Source organism: Polypterus senegalus, chromosome 9 (assembly GCF_016835505.1).
Source record: "Polypterus senegalus isolate Bchr_013 chromosome 9, ASM1683550v1, whole genome shotgun sequence".
Taxonomy (NCBI): Eukaryota; Metazoa; Chordata; class Cladistia; order Polypteriformes; family Polypteridae; genus Polypterus; species Polypterus senegalus.
The window spans coordinates 19,176,641-19,194,080 of NC_053162.1; the positions used below are offsets into that span (position 1 = coordinate 19,176,641).

At 36.9% G+C, this 17,440-nt stretch overlaps 1 protein-coding gene across 2 annotated transcripts in view; it reads right to left on the minus strand.

Annotated features, from left to right (window-relative positions):
• Positions 1-17,440, minus strand: part of LOC120535132 (astrotactin-2-like) — a 2,291,264-nt gene that overhangs the window by 1,006,336 nt on the left and 1,267,488 nt on the right. For both annotated transcript variants that reach the window (XM_039762741.1, XM_039762742.1), the window contains one exon: positions 2,598-2,672. In XM_039762741.1, coding sequence (XP_039618675.1) covers positions 2,598-2,672 — 75 coding nt within the window. The remainder of the gene's footprint in view (positions 1-2,597; positions 2,673-17,440) is intronic.

A 17,440-nucleotide genomic window follows, 5' to 3' on the forward strand; every position in this document is an offset into this window, starting at 1 on the left:
GTGCAGCAAAACGCTATCAGAGCATGCTCCTACCTACATACTTTTAAACGTCTGAAGCGCCACACGAGATTCAGATCACGCAGCACGGCAGCAATCCAGCAGCTGATCAAGCAAAGAGGAGGTAAAAAAACTGTATTTGTTTCCCATTGTATCACCATTTAAGAGGTGGTTTCAGAGGAGCAACCACATCTCCTTGGGGTGCGTTCAGCCCCCCTCTTAACAATGGCGAGTAGCAGAGGCGGGGTGGGGAGAGGAGGGTTGGTGAGCAATGCAAGCAGGGGTGAAGGCCCCTAGTAATACAAATAAATGAAAAGGTAATTACAATTGTATCATTTAGGCAAAGATTTTCATACACCGGGCTACTGTAGATGTTCACATGATTACATACAAACGTGACTCTTAATTTCTGGATATCACCAGAAAGGCCCTAAATGACACTTTTTAGCACAGAGGAAGAAGACAAGCAAGCATATCATGCTTCACATCATGACATAGATCTGATATCAAAACACCATTGCCAAAAAGCATTAAAGAGGCTCAGAATAAAATGCAGATATTCCTTCACTCGTGTGGTCATGTATATCAACAGATCAAATTTTAAAATGTCCAGAGAAGTACTGGAGATGGAAGAAGAGTTACTGGCTAGAGTTTGAAAAGATAATTGTTTAAATCCCATGGCTAACATACAGCTTCAAATCCTCCAGGTTTTCTACTCTTATTCTGAAAGTTTTATTACTTTAATAGTGGATATCATTTATGTCAAAAACCTGAAATGATGAGCCAAATATAAAAATAAGCAAATTCTGAGGATCTCTCAATTGTCTACTGCTTGAATGTATTTAAAAGGAAGTTAGAATTCAAGAGGACAATGAATTCGAAAATGTAATATTATAAAAGATTATAATCATAGGCGGCACGGTGGCGCAGTGGTAGCGCTGCTGCCTCGCAGTTAGGAGATCCGGGTTCACTTCCCGGGTCCTCCCTGCGTGGAGTTTGCATGTTCTCCCCGTGTCTGCGTGGGTTTCCTCCGGGCGCTCCGGTTTCCTCCCACAATCCAAAGACATGCAGGTTAGGTGGATTGGCGATTCTAAAATTGGCCCTAGTGTGTGCTTGGTGTGTGGGTGTGTTTGTGTGTGTCCTGCAGTGGGTTGGCACCCTGCCCGGGATTGGTTCCTGCCTTGTGCCCTGTGTTGGCTGGGATTGGCTCCAGCAGACCCCCGTGACCCTGTATTCGGATTCAGCGGGTTAGACAATGGATGGATGGATGGATGGATTATAATCATAACCCACAATGAAGCGTGTTAATGAATTTGAACAATTTTGAAAAAATGGAAATAAAATATTCTAATGTGGTGTGCAATGTCTAAAAAGAACCTTGTGAGTCTCTTAAATAAGCTATCCTTGTAAAATATTTTAATAATAGATAGGTTTATTTATAAGTGATGTCTAGGCTAAAAGGTACTGCATTAAAGGTACTTAAAAAATGGAATAACTTCTCAACTGTAACTCAATTTTTTGCTGAGCTGACTCTGTACATTTAGCAAAAGTTATTTAGTATTCCAAAGCTGGGGTGAAATGGTAAACAGCACGACTGCCTCACAGATCCAGCATTCTGGCTCTCATGCCCGCTCAATGTCTGTTGAAAGTTTTTTTTCCAGCGTCTGGATGGGTTTTCCCTTCTGGCTAGTCCAGTTTTCCTCCTGCATCTGTAATGGTTAACTGGCATCTCTAAATTAGACTCATTGTGAGTGGGTGCGAGTGCCCTGAGATGGACTGGTACCCTGTCTTGGTTTATTTGTCCTGCTTCTTCATAGTACTAAAGACTGGATGTTATTTGCTGTATTTGTGGGGTTTGCACATTCCCTTTGCATTCACATGGGTTTTCTCCATGTGTAACACTAAGTAGAACTTTCACCATGGTGGATTTAGGATATATTTCGGGTTGGATAATGGATGGATGGATGGATGGATGGATGGATTACAGATTTTCACTTTGGGTAACTTTGTGTTTTACTTATTGACTATATACCACACCAATTTTTTTATGGAATTATTTATTGAAGAAACTGTACTACTGAACAAAGACATTTTTGTTATCATGTGAAGTTTCTAAACTCTTTTGGGACTCCCCTCAACGGGACGACACGCCGAAGAGCATCCTGAACTGTGATCGCCGCATCTGTGGAAGACAGTTTATCTGTTGCCGGGGCAACCACAGGCTCACAGCGCTTGCAGCAGCACGCCACTGAAGCACCTCCAAAAAGATCAAGGTCACAATATAGGCGCATGTCGTTGATGGGTAATGCAAGGTACATTATAAATGCAGGGAACAGTATTAGGAGAGATATCTAAGAGAGTATGGGAAAGTATGTTGAAGTATATACACCTGATGAATATGTAGGCAAAAGAGTGATGGGGATGGAAGTGCAGGGGAAGAGAAAACAGGATAGGCCAAAGCAGAAGTAGATGAATAAAGTGAAATATGAAGATTTGAAGGAAATAGGTCTGCTTGGGAAGGAAGTGAAGGACCAAGCTGTAGTAGGTATTTGGACCCCACTGAGAAGTGGGAAAAGGTGAAAAGAAGAAGAAAAATATACCTGAATATTTTTTCAGGTGGTTGCTCCCCAGTGACTAAGTCATATCCTCTCTCCAGGGTGGTGTAGGGCCAAGGGCTGAAAGATAAAACACAATTTCACAATCAGAGTTGACAAGAAAAATGTATAATAATTTCTGCTGTTATCTTAGTAAAAAATATTAACAACACAGTAGATCTTTGCTTTTGCACAGATCATATCCCTGATTCAACTGACTGATAACTGACTACTAGTTATGATCTTCAAACTTTTGCTTGCAGGCAAAGGTGTGATACAACAATACGGAAACGAGAAACACTAATGGAAGAAAGTGGAGCATACGTTGAGGACAGGCTAGGGTCTGAAACTCATGAGAAATCAAAACATTGATTAGAACAATCAAGAAATAGGTCATAAGAGCAAATATAAGGTACTGATACTGACTTGTATTAGTTACCCCTAACTAACAATGACTAAAATTGCTTTTATCTCTTAGTAATTTTAATATTCAGATGACACAAGCTATACACCAACATGTTTTCACCACATGACAGTAGCAACCGTTCACAATATGGCTATGGGCATATAATGAACAAAAGAAAATACCGTTTTCAGAATAATGATATATTTATATATATATATATATATATATATATATATATATATATATATATATATATATATATATATATATATATATATATATATATATATATATATATATATATATATATATATATATACACTATACTATACTATACCATCTATCTATGTACTAGCTGCATAAGCCCATGCTGTAAAAAGCCTGTGCTCCTAGAAACCATAGATTATGGCACTTCAATCAGTCAATCACATTGCTTGTGTATTAGCGGCTCCTGTTCAGTTTTGTTTTGCCAACGTGTCCGCCTTTGTTGTCTATCAGTGGCTAAGTGAGCTTTTCTCTCCTCTGAGGTTTAGTTTGCCGATTTGCCAACTTCACTTGTGCATTAGTGATGGCTGTTGCACCATGGTGACACATTCGCTTTCTTTGAGCTTCACGCTGTAGCCTCTCACTTCCAGGCTGGACAGACACAGACAGACACACACACTTCCAACCATAGATGATTATATATGATATATATACCTATACTAATAAAAGGCAAAGCCCTCACTGACTCACTCACTGACTGACTCATCACTAATTCTCCAACTTCCCGTGTAGGTAGAAGGCTGAAATTTGGCAGGCTCATTCCTTACAGCTTACTTACAAAAGTTGGGCAGGTTTCATTTTGAAATTCTACGCGTAATGGTCATAACTGGAAGTTATTTTTCTCCATTTACTGTAATGGAGTTGAGCTCAAAAGTCGTGGGGGGCGGAGTTTCGTGTGACATCATCACGCCTCCCACGTAATCACACAGTACGTAGAAAACCAGGAAGAGCTCCAAAAACCGCTGAAGAAAACATACATTATATAATTAAGAAGGCAGTGAAACAATTAGAAGCGAGCGAGTGACATATAAAACCATATTCAGCGGCTCACATGAACTGACACAGTGCACAGACAAAAAGCAACAGTTCCAAAGAGTGCTGAACAAAAACTGAATTACACTGCTACACTCAAATAGACAAACCACACGCCGTGGCGCAATAGTAGAGGCTTTACCTCTAGTGCCGGCTTCCAAGGTTCGATTCCCGAGAGGGGATGCACTGATAATGTACGCGCGCTTCCAGATACATTTTAGCCTTGCATCCCCTTGGTTTGAGACGTATGAAAAAATATGCGGTTAACGCAGAAAGACAGATCACCAATTGAAGCTTTATGAATAATGGATACTTTATTCGCGATCAATGATTGTTTTGGTAAAGCCATACTCAGTGTATTCATTAGATGAACGGTAAAAAAGTAAGAGTGAGGGGAGGATGACTTATTGAGGCACGCAGGCAAAACCCCAATAGCACGCGGGCTTGATGTACTGTAGTGCGCGTCAACTCGATCTGAATTGGCGATCACATTTGAAAAAATATATCTTTTCAAGTTCTATTTAGTCCATACAGTATGTGTCAAACTCAAGGCCCGCAGGCCACATCCGGCCCGGCATGTAATTATATCCGGCCTGCAAGATCATTTTATATATTATTGTTATTAATGATATGGATATGAAGCGCTGGTAATACAATAAACTACAGATCCCATAATGCAGCACTTCAACTGCCTTGCCGAACACTTACTGCGTCAATCAAGTCTAGCTTATGATGCTGCAAGTTATTGCGAAGCTAGCCCACACGATGCCGAAGAGAAAAGGTGATTCTGAACATAGAGCCTTTAAAAACCCATGGGAGGCTGAGTATATGTTTACTGACATTGCCGGTAAACCCGTGTGTCTCATTTGTGGAGCTAATGTGGCTGTAATTACAGAATTTAATCTAAGACGGCACTATGAGACAAAACATCAAGATAACCTGAAAGACCTGAATGCAATGCACAAGATACAGAAAGCAGAAGAGTTAAAGAAGAATGTGACACTTCAGCAGACATTTTTATCCGTGCAAAATCACAAAGTGATTTCAAGTGAAGCTACTTTTATGGGAGACACAAATCAACCAGTGCAACTTGCCCCACTTTCCCTGTTGCCAAGTAATGTTGATCCAAATCGGCACAACGGTGTTCCCAAATATGCACTTTGCTGATAAACTGAGCGCACTGCGCACTGAGTTCGCACGGCACTTTGGTGGCTTTGAAGAACAAAAAAAGAATTTTGAGTTGTTTCGCAACCCATTTGCCGTCGATGTGGAAACTGCACCTGTGCAGATTCAGATGGAGGTGATTGAGCTGCAGTGTAATGGCACACTGAAGGCAAAGTACGATACTGCAGGGCCCGCACAGTTTATTCACTCCATTCCCGCAGAAATGCTCCAGCTCCGTCTACATGCGGCTCGAACCTTGTGCATGTTTGGTATGAGCACTGATGAGCACCTGCAGTCCATCCTGAGAATCTCCACAACACAGAACCTCACACCAAACATAAACGAACTTATTGCCAAAAAAAGATGCCAGGCTTCCAGCTCTGATAAAATGACAAAAGAGCAAAGACAACTGAATGATTTGATTTGTTATTGCTGAAAAGAACAAATTTTATTTATATTTCCAGGTTTTGTTATGCATCATGTTCATATTTGAATTTGTATAATTTTGACAGGATATATTTTTATGGAGAGCAAAATCTTTCGGGATATTTAAAATTTAAGTTTATTTTTTATATAAAATTACATAAGAGTAAAGAAATTTGAATGTTTGTTCTTTTAACGTTTACTTTATTTCTAACTTATATAATCTAGACAGGATATATTTTTATGGAGAGCAAAATATTATAGTTATATAGTTATTTAAGGTTTGAGTTGATTTATTCTGGAATAATATTCTGTCAACTAAATAAAAATTCCTTCTATTTAAAATTTAAATAGAACTTGAACAGATACAATAGTATGATAGTGTGTGTATATGTATATATATACATGTGTGTATGTATATGTATGTGTGTATATGTAGATATATATATATATATATGTATTGTGGAGGATTGCCGGCTTTCCATGCCGGTCCGCACCCCCAGGCCGCCAGGAGGAGCTCTCCCGACAGCAGAATCGTGCCCCGAGGCACTGTGGGGGGGGGGCTTATGGGCTCTTTCGTGCCCTATGACCCGGGAGTACGTCATGTACATATATATGTATGTGTGTATATATATATATATATATATATATATATATATATGTTTCTATATGTGTGTGTCTGTGTGTATATATATACAGTATATATATATATATATATATATATATATATATATATATATATATATATATGCCAGAAACACTCATGACAATGACAAAACAATTACATTGTCAATCATGTTACGTTATTATTAAAATGTTTCCTTTTCTTTTTACTTCTCCGCTGCCAAGTGCGGGTATTTAGCTATATATAGATAGAAATGACAACAACACTCATATCAATGACAAAACAATTACATTAACAATCAAGTTACGTTATTTTTAAAATTTTTCCTTTTCTTTTTCATAACTTCTTTAACACACTACTTCTCCGCTGCGAAGCACGGGTATTCTGCTAGTGTATATATATATATATATATATATATATATATATATACACACACACACACACAGTAGACCCCCGCAAAGTCACGGTTCAGGGTTTGCGGACTCGGCCATTCACGGATTTTTTCTTAGAACCTTCGTGGGAATACTGTGCTGTAGAGAAGCAACCGCTGAGGGAAACATGGTTTGGGATGGTTAAAGCAGCCAATCCGAAAGTGTTATTCATTTCTCCTTGCTGCTGATTGACTGCTGCCATGTGACATGTACCCTGGTAAATGGGTTTACCACCGCTGAGGGAAACGCGGCTTGAGGTGATGAAAGTAGCCAATCTGAGAGTGTTATTCATTTCTCCTTGCTGCTGATTGATTGCTGCCATGTGACGCATCTTATTTTTCACATTTTGTTATTGTTTTGTTATTCTGAAATGCATACAATGTCGTTGAATCGGCCTGCACCTTCTAAGGCTTCTGGAACTGAGCCTAAACGCCAGAAGAAGTTTAAAACACTCCAGGAGAAGGTTGAACTGCTGGATTTTCTCCGGGAACTAATAAGTTATGCTGCAGTAGCGCGCCACTATGGCATTAATGAAAGCACCGTATGGTAAAATAAAAAAGAACGAAGCAGCGATTTGGAGTACTGTATCTGTAAGTTTCTGTGATAGTGCCAAACAGGTAACGACCGTAAGGAATAAAAATATCATCAGGATGGAATCTGCACTGTGGATCACTGACTGCAGGAAGAACATTCCCTTGTATGGAATGCTACTCGCTTTTAATAAATTCAATAAAATGTAAAAAAAAAAAAATAATAATAATTATTACTTTTAATTTTTTCCCCCAACTTAAGAAACAAAAATAACTTCCTGTTAAACTGTATTAAATGTATACCATTACTTTATTACACATATTATTTTATTCCTTTAACATTTTAACACATTTCACTTGTTTTATACATGTGAATGCCAATTATTATGTTAAACTGCTTGGCCTCCTGTCAAGTCTGTTTACACGTTTTTAAATAAATTTTTTAATAAATATGATTTTGTTATTTTATAAGAAGTTGTGATTAAGCAATTTGATCAGTAATTGATAGCTATTGATTACTCTTTATAATTCAACATTCTCAATCTTGCTTGATAAAATTAAAGGTTGCAGGTGCTGGAACCTCTCTTGAAAACATCAGGGGCCTCATGTATAACGCCGTGCGTAGAACTTGCACTATAACATGGCGTAAGCACAAAAGCCGAAATGTGCTTACGCACAGAAAAATCCAGATGCAGGAATCTGTGCGTACTCCAACTTCCACGTTCTTCCGTTACATAAATCCCGATCAGCGTGAAAACTAACGCTCGTGCACGCACATTATGTAACGCCCCAAATCCTCCCAGAATTATGCCTCTTTGAATATGCAAATCAATATAAATCGCCCTTAAGCGTAGCCTTCTGTGAAAAGAGAATGGGAAAATCACGGGGGAAAATATAAGAATTTCAGCGAATACCAAGTGGAGGCAAAGTAAAAACATACTATTTGTTCAAATAAACCGTGGTATAATCAACAAAATGAAGTTGATCGAGTGACATAGCGTGTTGGAGAAACTTGAAAGCTCACATTCACAAAATCGCACAGTGCCGGAAATAAAAAAGAAGTCACATATCAAAGTTGCCGTGAAAAGAAGAGTTGTAAGCCCACTGTCTGAGTGACATATGAAAGTTTATTAGGGTACAGAGAAAAAAGGCACACGGTGGGGAAAAAGCACGAAATGTCAACTTCAATCTCGACATTTCCACTTTAATCACGTAGTTTATTTTGTCATTTAGTAGAACATTATAAACTTCATCTTAAAATCGTTTAATTAACCAGTTTCTCAAATCACATCGTAATTAAAGTAGCACGTTAAATGCTTTGTTTTGTATTTGATCTTCTACTCGTATGTGCTCTATGTGTGTGAATCACTACTTGCTTCTTAAACTGGGTCTCTTCCTCCAACTGGACACAGAGTCCATTACATTCGTGATATTACAGCTCTCTGAATAACTAAAATACTGAGATTTATACGTGATATCATTTTCATGATGATAGGAGTTAAAGCACGTTATTAAACATGTGTTTCACTTCGATGAAATAATTTATTGTCGAAATTTGTCGCTGCGTTTTTAGCTGTGTTGTTATTTTCTCTTTCTGTTTTATATTCAATATATATTGGCGTAGCCGTCACTGCAGTCAGTGCTTTTCTTTCCCCAAGTAACCGATCGCCACACAATCAGCTCTGTAATAGACGTTAAGCCATCTGTAAGCTTAGCGCCGATTCTTCAAAACATTTAAAGAACATTGAAATATCTTCGTAGTACGTTTAATTATTCTATCCTTCACGACACTCCCAGTGAAGAATATAGATTATTTAAATGAAGTTAAAGTTTTATGTGTATAATTTAACAAACATATTTTGCTGCATTTCACCTTAAAAATGATATCGTCATCATATGTAAATACGCGCTTTATAAAGTGGCCCAGGTTGTGAGATATTATAACTGTAGTGCAAGTTTACAGTGGGGTGATTGTACTTATAAGTACAAACCGTTCTACAAGGAGCAATTGATTGAGTGCATTTAAAGTTCTTGGGATGAAACTGTTTCTGAGCCGCGAGGTCTGTACAGGAAAGGCTTTAAAACGTTTTGCAGTGGCTGAGACAGCGTGTCCTTCAAGCTGTATACCGATAATTCTCTTTCCGATCAGCTGCTGCTGTGATTCACACTCAGATACAGCGATATAAATACTCCGAGAGGTGCAGTGAGAGTAATATGGAAAAAGATGATCCGCTGTGGCAACTCCTAACAGGAGGAGCTGAAAGAAGAAGAAGAAGAAGAAGAAGAAGTGAGAGTAACAACGCTAAAGCAGTTATGGTATTTATACAGATGCATTACACTAATAAACAATATGCGGTTAGTTTCTGTGTATTTATAAATAATGAGTAATCACACAGGAACAGTAGCACTGCTTTGACGCTGGGTGCCGCCAGTTTGCAAAACCGAGCGGAGAACTTGCGTACGACAAGGCATGAGGTACCGTGGAAAAGTGCGTGGCTTTACGCCAAGTGTAGGTTTTATACATCGCGATTTGAACGTGGAAAAGTTCTTACACAACATTTCTGTGCGTACGCACCGTTTATACATGAGGCCCCAGGTGTAAGAAAGAAACTATCCCTGGATGGAACAGCAGTGCCCTGCACACAGCCACACGGACCAGTCTAGAGTCTGAAATTAACCTACAGCAGTAGGACAAGTGCATTGCGTCTCACTAACCAGGTTTCCATCCAAGGAGTTTTTGCGAAAAAATATTTAGCGCTTCAAATTTTAGCTGATGGAAATGCTAATTATCGATAAAATGTTGTACATGTCGACATAATATTTTTCCGTTTAACTTTAGCGCATAAATTCCATATCGATATTTCAGATGTCGCAAAAACTACATTGGAAACACTTTTTGTCGAAAAAAGGGCTTTAACACAAATAAATGTGTCACATGATACATTTTCATCACGTGCAATCAAAACGAGAATAGCGGAGTGGTTCGCATGGTCTGATGAAGAGACTCGTTATTTCTCGTGATGAGCCAATGCAGTAGCGGATAGGCAGGGTCTCCTGCTACTAAAAGAGGTACCTGAACTCCCTCCACATCAACTGTGGCCTGGGGGTGTCTCTCAGGATGTCTATATAATACAAAAACCGCAAAGGTAATTTATTGTGCCAGTCAAAATATTTAATAAACCATGTGTTTCATTATTTAAACATTTTTTTCTTATTATTAAATGGCAGAAAAGGAAATTACTTATGACCACAGAACATAATACAGGAACTAATCACTTTGTTTGTGGACGCCATTTTTATATCGTCTTTATGAATTGTTATTTGTGTGAGAGTTACTTTACTGATATTGAAAAGAAGCAAACACAAACATGGCGATCTATCCCATAGAAGTGCACCCCGCGTCGCCCTCTCCCAGCCCTCCTCTCTAGACTCCAGCAATGACCCGTTCGCCGCCAGGTGCATTCTGACAGAGAAGTTTTATTTATTTGTCCACGTGACTGTAGCGGAAACTGCCACATTATAACTTTTTTAAAATTAGCAGTACTTGATAGTAGAAGAGATGAAGAAAACAGCTTTGCGTCTTTCTACTTTTTAACTGCACCGAGCTGTAAACAATGTCAAGACGACACCGCCTTAAGCGGTGAGGGGTCGTGAGAACAAAGTGTACGCTCAGAGGTGTGGAATGTCGGCCTGCTCTGCCGGGTTGAGAGCTTCACAGTTTTGGTCGGCATCCTCTCTCCTTGCACTGTTTGTGACACTTCGAGTGCCCTGTCGGCTCCTGGGAGAGTGGAAATCTTTGCAAATGAGTGTAATCAGTGCCATTGAAGCAGGACTCTCTTTGTAAATTGCGCTTCACGACTACTTACTGTCCCTTAAGGTGAGTTCAGGTCACTAAAACCCCACAACATTCAAGGTTGCTTTTGTGATAAATTCTTTTAAGAAGATAGAGGGTTTACATCTAAGAAGATGTACCGACCTCTTCATGTTAAGTTTTGGACTTGGGAATTGTTTGGACCTTCTGCCCGTTAAGCATGGAAGGGCAGTGTCCACATTTCTCAGGATAATTTTTCTTTTAAATCACAGGAACATAGTGCAAGGTTGTCAGGAAGAAATTTGCAGGATCGCATAGAAAATGTAATTTCTATACCACAGCGGTCGTGTGGCACCTTTCACAAGGGATCTTCTTCCGAGAGATGAATCAAATACATTTAAGCTGCTGCTAGTGCTACTTACCTGTTGTATTATAGCACCTTTAAAATGTACTTTACCTGAAAGCACTCCAGTACTGCTCAATGTATCTTTACTTTTTACATGTTAATGTTTTACTGTTTAATAATTTCTATACTACATTTTTTTTTTCCCCTTGCACTCAGTGAGCAAATTCTAATTATTTTAGGGTCTCCCCTCGTATATATACACACACATATTTTTTAAATATGAGGTGTATGATTAAATCTGACATATCAATCACTTGTAAATAGATTAGTTTTCCATTCAAGGTGTTTGTTCAAGTTTTCAGGTATATGGCTTTAAAAAATGTATTTTTGTGTCCTATCCACTGTTTGGTTCCCCTTCTTTTCACTTTTCTGTGATATCATTGTTTATTTTATAGTATAATCTTCACATGAATAAACATTGTACTATTTACTGTATTTAATACTATATCTACTACTTGATCTCCTGTGTCTCTTGTGTTTTGTGGGAGGAACCCCTCAAGAGGCAGAGCCATTTTAACATTACAGCTAAAAGACCCCCCTCAGCCTGTTTATTGTGAGGCAGAGCAGTGGGTCCTCTTTTGGTTAATTGATGTCATTTTTTGAGAAGAACATTTTTTCTGGCCTCTAAATGTTTTGCTTCTGTTTTAGGTTCACAGGTATTGGATTTTGGATAAGGATTTATCTTATTGTATTTTGCCTTTCTCTGGCTGTTGTCATTTTTTCCTTTTTTTCTGATTTCATAGAAATTCTCCATTTTGTACAGAGCCGTGGTGTGCTAGGTTCTCAAGCCTCTCAAGCAACATTATGATATATTTAAAATATGTTGAACTTTGAAAACTTATTCACCACTTTTTTGGACTGGATAGGCCAAAGTGTTCTACTATGTTTGTGGTCAGGCTGCCTGGGTTGAGGCCTGTCCTAAGTAGGCTAATGAGGACTCTGGCCCAGATCAATGGCTCTTTTGTAGACCTTGTATCATTTTGCTATTCTGCGTGCTACTCATCAGAACAAAAAGCAACCATTTTGACAAGATGTCTGTTGTGCAACTGCTGAGTGGTACAAACACTAGAATGTTCCTTGCAACTTTGTTTGGAGTTTGGATATCATTTGAAAATTTAAATAATTGAACTATTAAAATTGAATGTGAACCATAACAATAGTAAATACAATCAAATATAACATAATATGAAATTAAGTACAACATTTTTGAGTTTCATATTTATGCATACACAAAAACTGACGCTTCATAGAATTGTATTTGCATTTTACATTTAACTCTGATAACCTTCCACACATTACTGAAAACTCTACATTTGCTATGTGGAGAATTTATCATCCATATAGATCAAAGATTTATAGTACGTATACTAACAAATGGCACACAAATTTTATCATGGATCTAACAAATATATTTCCATTCATCTTGTATGCGACAATTCTGCTTTAGCCCTATATGTACTGCTTCATGATAACTTTGGCATGTGGGAGTAGAATACATTTACATATCATACATACTTGTAACTTTTTATTGACAAGCTCTTACAAAGTCATTTTAAATTGAAACGTGAATATAAAACTATTTTTCTCAAACTCTAATATATTTTGATCACATTACTATTGTGCATATTAAGCTTTGACAAAAAAGGAATAATTGTTCTTAGAATTTTATATTTGTTTCCTTATTGTTTGGTACCACTGATCAGAACTTGAGATACTTTTTCAGACTCCTCACTGGCCAAGTTTAATCTTGTATGAAGTTCTTCTTTTTATTTTGTAAATACAATTTCCTAACTAGTATTCTTTTCTCTCATACAGCCTCCTTTTCTTTTAATCGCACTGCTCCATTGGAGGGGTGTTTCCAGTAGGTTTGTAACTCGTACTTTTAAAAACACACAACCTCAAATTGTGGTATGCCACCGATCTCACACTTGGTCATTATGTGAAATGTTCTGATTCTATCTGCTTGAGCAGGTCAGTTTACATTTAATTTCTGTCAACTGGTACTTAAATATAATCATCGTTAAAACAGTATGTTGATTTTGTTAGATTTGTTACTTTTCTTTTGGATGTTGTCAAATTCGTTATTTTGCTTTTTCATAAAGTAACTGGGAAGAGCCCTCACTGATAGACATGTTATATATCACCATTTTAAGCAGATTCTGCTGAATAAAACTAGCTGAACCTCTGGCTCTGTGGGTTCTGCCATTTCAAGCTTTTTAGCATTGTATAGGTGTGACTGAGACATTTCCAACGATGTATAAGATGCCCACGTTTAATAAAAGCAATGTGGTAAAGGTGAAGAAAATAAATGAAAATTTGTATTGAGGGGGGTATTGGGGGAGCAGAGGGTGTCTGTGCGCAAATACGATGAATATATGTGTGCATATTTATATATATATATATATATATATATATATGAGAAACTATTTATATGATATATAAATGTTTTATAGTATTTTATACAGTATACATTTTATATTATTTATATTTAACATTTTGGCATCCCTAACTGTAAAGGTTCTAGAGGTGAGGGGTGCCCATCGTGCCAAATGCTGTAACTGTTTATTTCTTTGTGTTATTAACATGAAACGTTTCACAGAAACATCTAACATGCCTGTGAACACCTCAAAGGTAAAAAAAAAAACTCACCTAACATTGTTTGGACTTGAAATATACTGTATCTTATAACAAAAATGTGGAAAAATAACAGTGTCCGTCTATGTTTTATTGCAACTTTTGCCTCAGTTTTTGAGTTAAGGCATGTATAAATTTGACACAAACTCAATTTCTAATCACATTTGAGAACTTATAACTCAAGTTTTTGTGTCCTTCCATTATTTATTGCATAACAACGCTTTATTGTGGTGTTCTCCTCACTGGCGGAAATTGCTGAAAAAGTGCCTTCCGGGCATAAGAAGATAACTGCTGTCATTTGGATTTAACTTGAGGACACTGATGGCCACTGCTTAGATGCAGTGACATTAACTTTGTAGTGACTCTTCTGTTACACTTTGCTTTAGTCTCATTTAGACTTGGTTGTCTTTTTCACCTTTCTGTTTAACGTTTGGCTAAACTTTTAGAATTTTTCATTTTGTTCTGTTTATTGCACTGCTTGTGCAAGGGAACAGCTGTTCTGGGAGAAAATGGAGTCAGGAGATGGTACAGTGAAGTCAGAATTCACGCAGATGACGTAACCGGGAAGACAATAATTAAATAAAGTTGAGAGCAAATAGCCGTGGTCAGAGAACAGAGTGGTAAGCCGAACCGCACAAGTGATACATAGTCGAGAAACATCACATTTAAATCGTAATCAGAGGGTTGAAACAAATGTGGTAACTGGTAAATATAAAAAAGTAAAAATCTTAATTTTTAGATTGATTTAGATTCAGATGATTATATGGGTGTGACATTGGCTTTTTGTAAAACATGCACATCATCCAGAAACCACCTCAAAGCACTGGGACCTCACGTTCTAGCAGGGTCTATAGTAAAAACAAGATGGTGCTGCAGGACAACACTTATTGTACTACACAACTTTAAAAACACAAGGAATCTAAATATATATATATACAGTATATATATATATATATATAAACACCTAGATTACTTGGCCTTGGAAACACCAAAAACTATAGCCAAGTAATTGGCCAAGGAAATGTTGGAAAAAAAGTAAATTTAAAGGCCAGATCATGATAGTTTGTATCTAGAGTGCACTCTTTAAGATATCTGGTATTGTGTTCGTCAGAATTACTTGTGAAAGCTTTGAAATCACTTCAGTTTTCTTTTTTTTTTTTTCTTCAGGCATCTCGCCAATATAAGAAAAACCCAACATACGGTATGATAAACCACTTGACTTGTCTTGATGTCAAGTTATACAAGAAGTCAAGCTTTCTCCCTATTTGTGGCCCTCTGGACCCCTAATTTTACCCAATTTTGGACCATATTTTATGCAGGAAACTACACCCTTATGATAAAGAGTAAACCAATAGGAGTCTTTACCAAAAATGGTCAGAAGTCTTTGAAGTTGTGCATGCCGCATCAACTAACCGCAGGGGTTCACTCTCTTAATGGAATCTCGAGTACTAATCGTGTAAAGATTTCAGCATGGAAATAAATGGGGTCAAAATTATGAGTTTTCACAAAATTTAGGAAAACCAGAGATGGGCAGCATATGCATGTGGAGTGTCAGTTTACACTATTTTAAGGTTGCTGATAATGAATATGATCATATTTTTGACATCAGACTCTTTACCAGTGGTCTTAGCCCTCTAAGAGCCACTCCAGAAGGTTAAAAATAACATGTTTTAAAACAAAAGCATGTGGGGTATCGTGTTAGACTATTTCAAGGTCTGTGATTACGAATATGATGTTATTTTTGATTTGTAATCCTTTACAAGTTTAGATTAGATAAGATTAGATGAACCAAGCAGAAATTTAGATTTAAATTAACTAGGGATCTTGCCCTCTATCTATCAGAAGGCGTAAAACTGAAAAATTTCTATTACACTCAAGAATATTTAGATTTTAAACAATTTGATGCACACATTTTAACATTCTGAATATCTGATGCAACTATTATTGCTTATGATGTACTTCTGCCTCAGAATGTAAATTATTACATTTTTTAACAACACTTCAAATTAGGTGGCTTACTGGTCCGTGTACTTTTTGTTTATTTGAAATTTCGTTTCAGAAAATATCATTTAAAAAAGAAAAAGAGACACTTATTTGATTTTCAATGTAAAAGGGAAAAATGAAAAACGCAAAACAATTACATCAGGAAAGAAAAATGCAAGAAATGAGAACGAGAAAACGGTCTTTATTTATTTTGCAGTAAGTAACAATGATAACGTTCATAAAAGAACTGGTACATCAATGAAGCAGTTTGTATTTTTACCTGAAAGTTGTGACTCAGTTTTTTTGCAGTTATGTCCTCGTCACGGAGTGTCACTCTTTTACTGTTCCGAAAAACAGCGTAATGGTCCATCCTCTGCTTGATGCCAGTGTAACTTCAAGGCCGTCGATCGATGTGTTGTTAGGAAGACTGTTTGCACGTGTTGTCAAAAATCGAGCAGAAGAAGAAGTACTTCCGATTTCAGACAACGAAAATGCGTCTGTTCTGTTGTTTTTGAGCTATTACGCTTTCATTATTTGAATCACAAATAAATCCAGAAAATTATGTGTAATTTTAAGTTTATAACTGCTATTTGTTACCATAAAATTAACAAATACCTTATTTTTCCTCATTTTATTCTTTAATCAAAAATATAAATCTGAAAATTCCTTTCATTTTCGTTTTTGCTTCGAAAATGAAATTTTAAATACCAAAAATGTACACGGACCCTTACTCTAAATCAGGCTTTTTAAAATGTTTTTACTTTGGATTTTGATTTGTATTTCCTAATATGGCAGTTTACAGTCTATGAATCCTTTGTTGTTTTTGTAATTTCTTTTTTTTTTTTATTGTATTTTTTTAATTTTATTTTTTGAATTGAACATTTACTGTTTTTCTTTATCTTGCCTTACTTTTTTGGTTAATAAAATAATCACTTATGCGCCTATTTTATGCCCAGGGTTCATTTGATGGTTTCTCTATTCACTTGTGGTAACTTATACCAAAATTATCATGATGCATATTCTATACAGTGACAATGTGTAAAAATATCACGGTGTAATGTTTTCCTGTATTGCTCACATATCTGTTATGCTCACTAAAAAATAAAATTTGCACTGAACGATGATCAAGCATCGAGATTTTGGTTTAAAAAGATCTGCATAAGAATATAGTATGTAAAATAAAAAATAGTTAGAGGTTATTCTCACATAAAAAAATAAATAAAAAACAAGGTAGTTCTGTTGACTTTGTGGTTTCCATCCATTTGTGGCTTTGACTGTGTGGCCTTCATCAGTCTTTTGTGTGTCTAACCTTCATTTCTATTTTGAATATTTTTTCAACGTAGGAATAATCGTTACCTC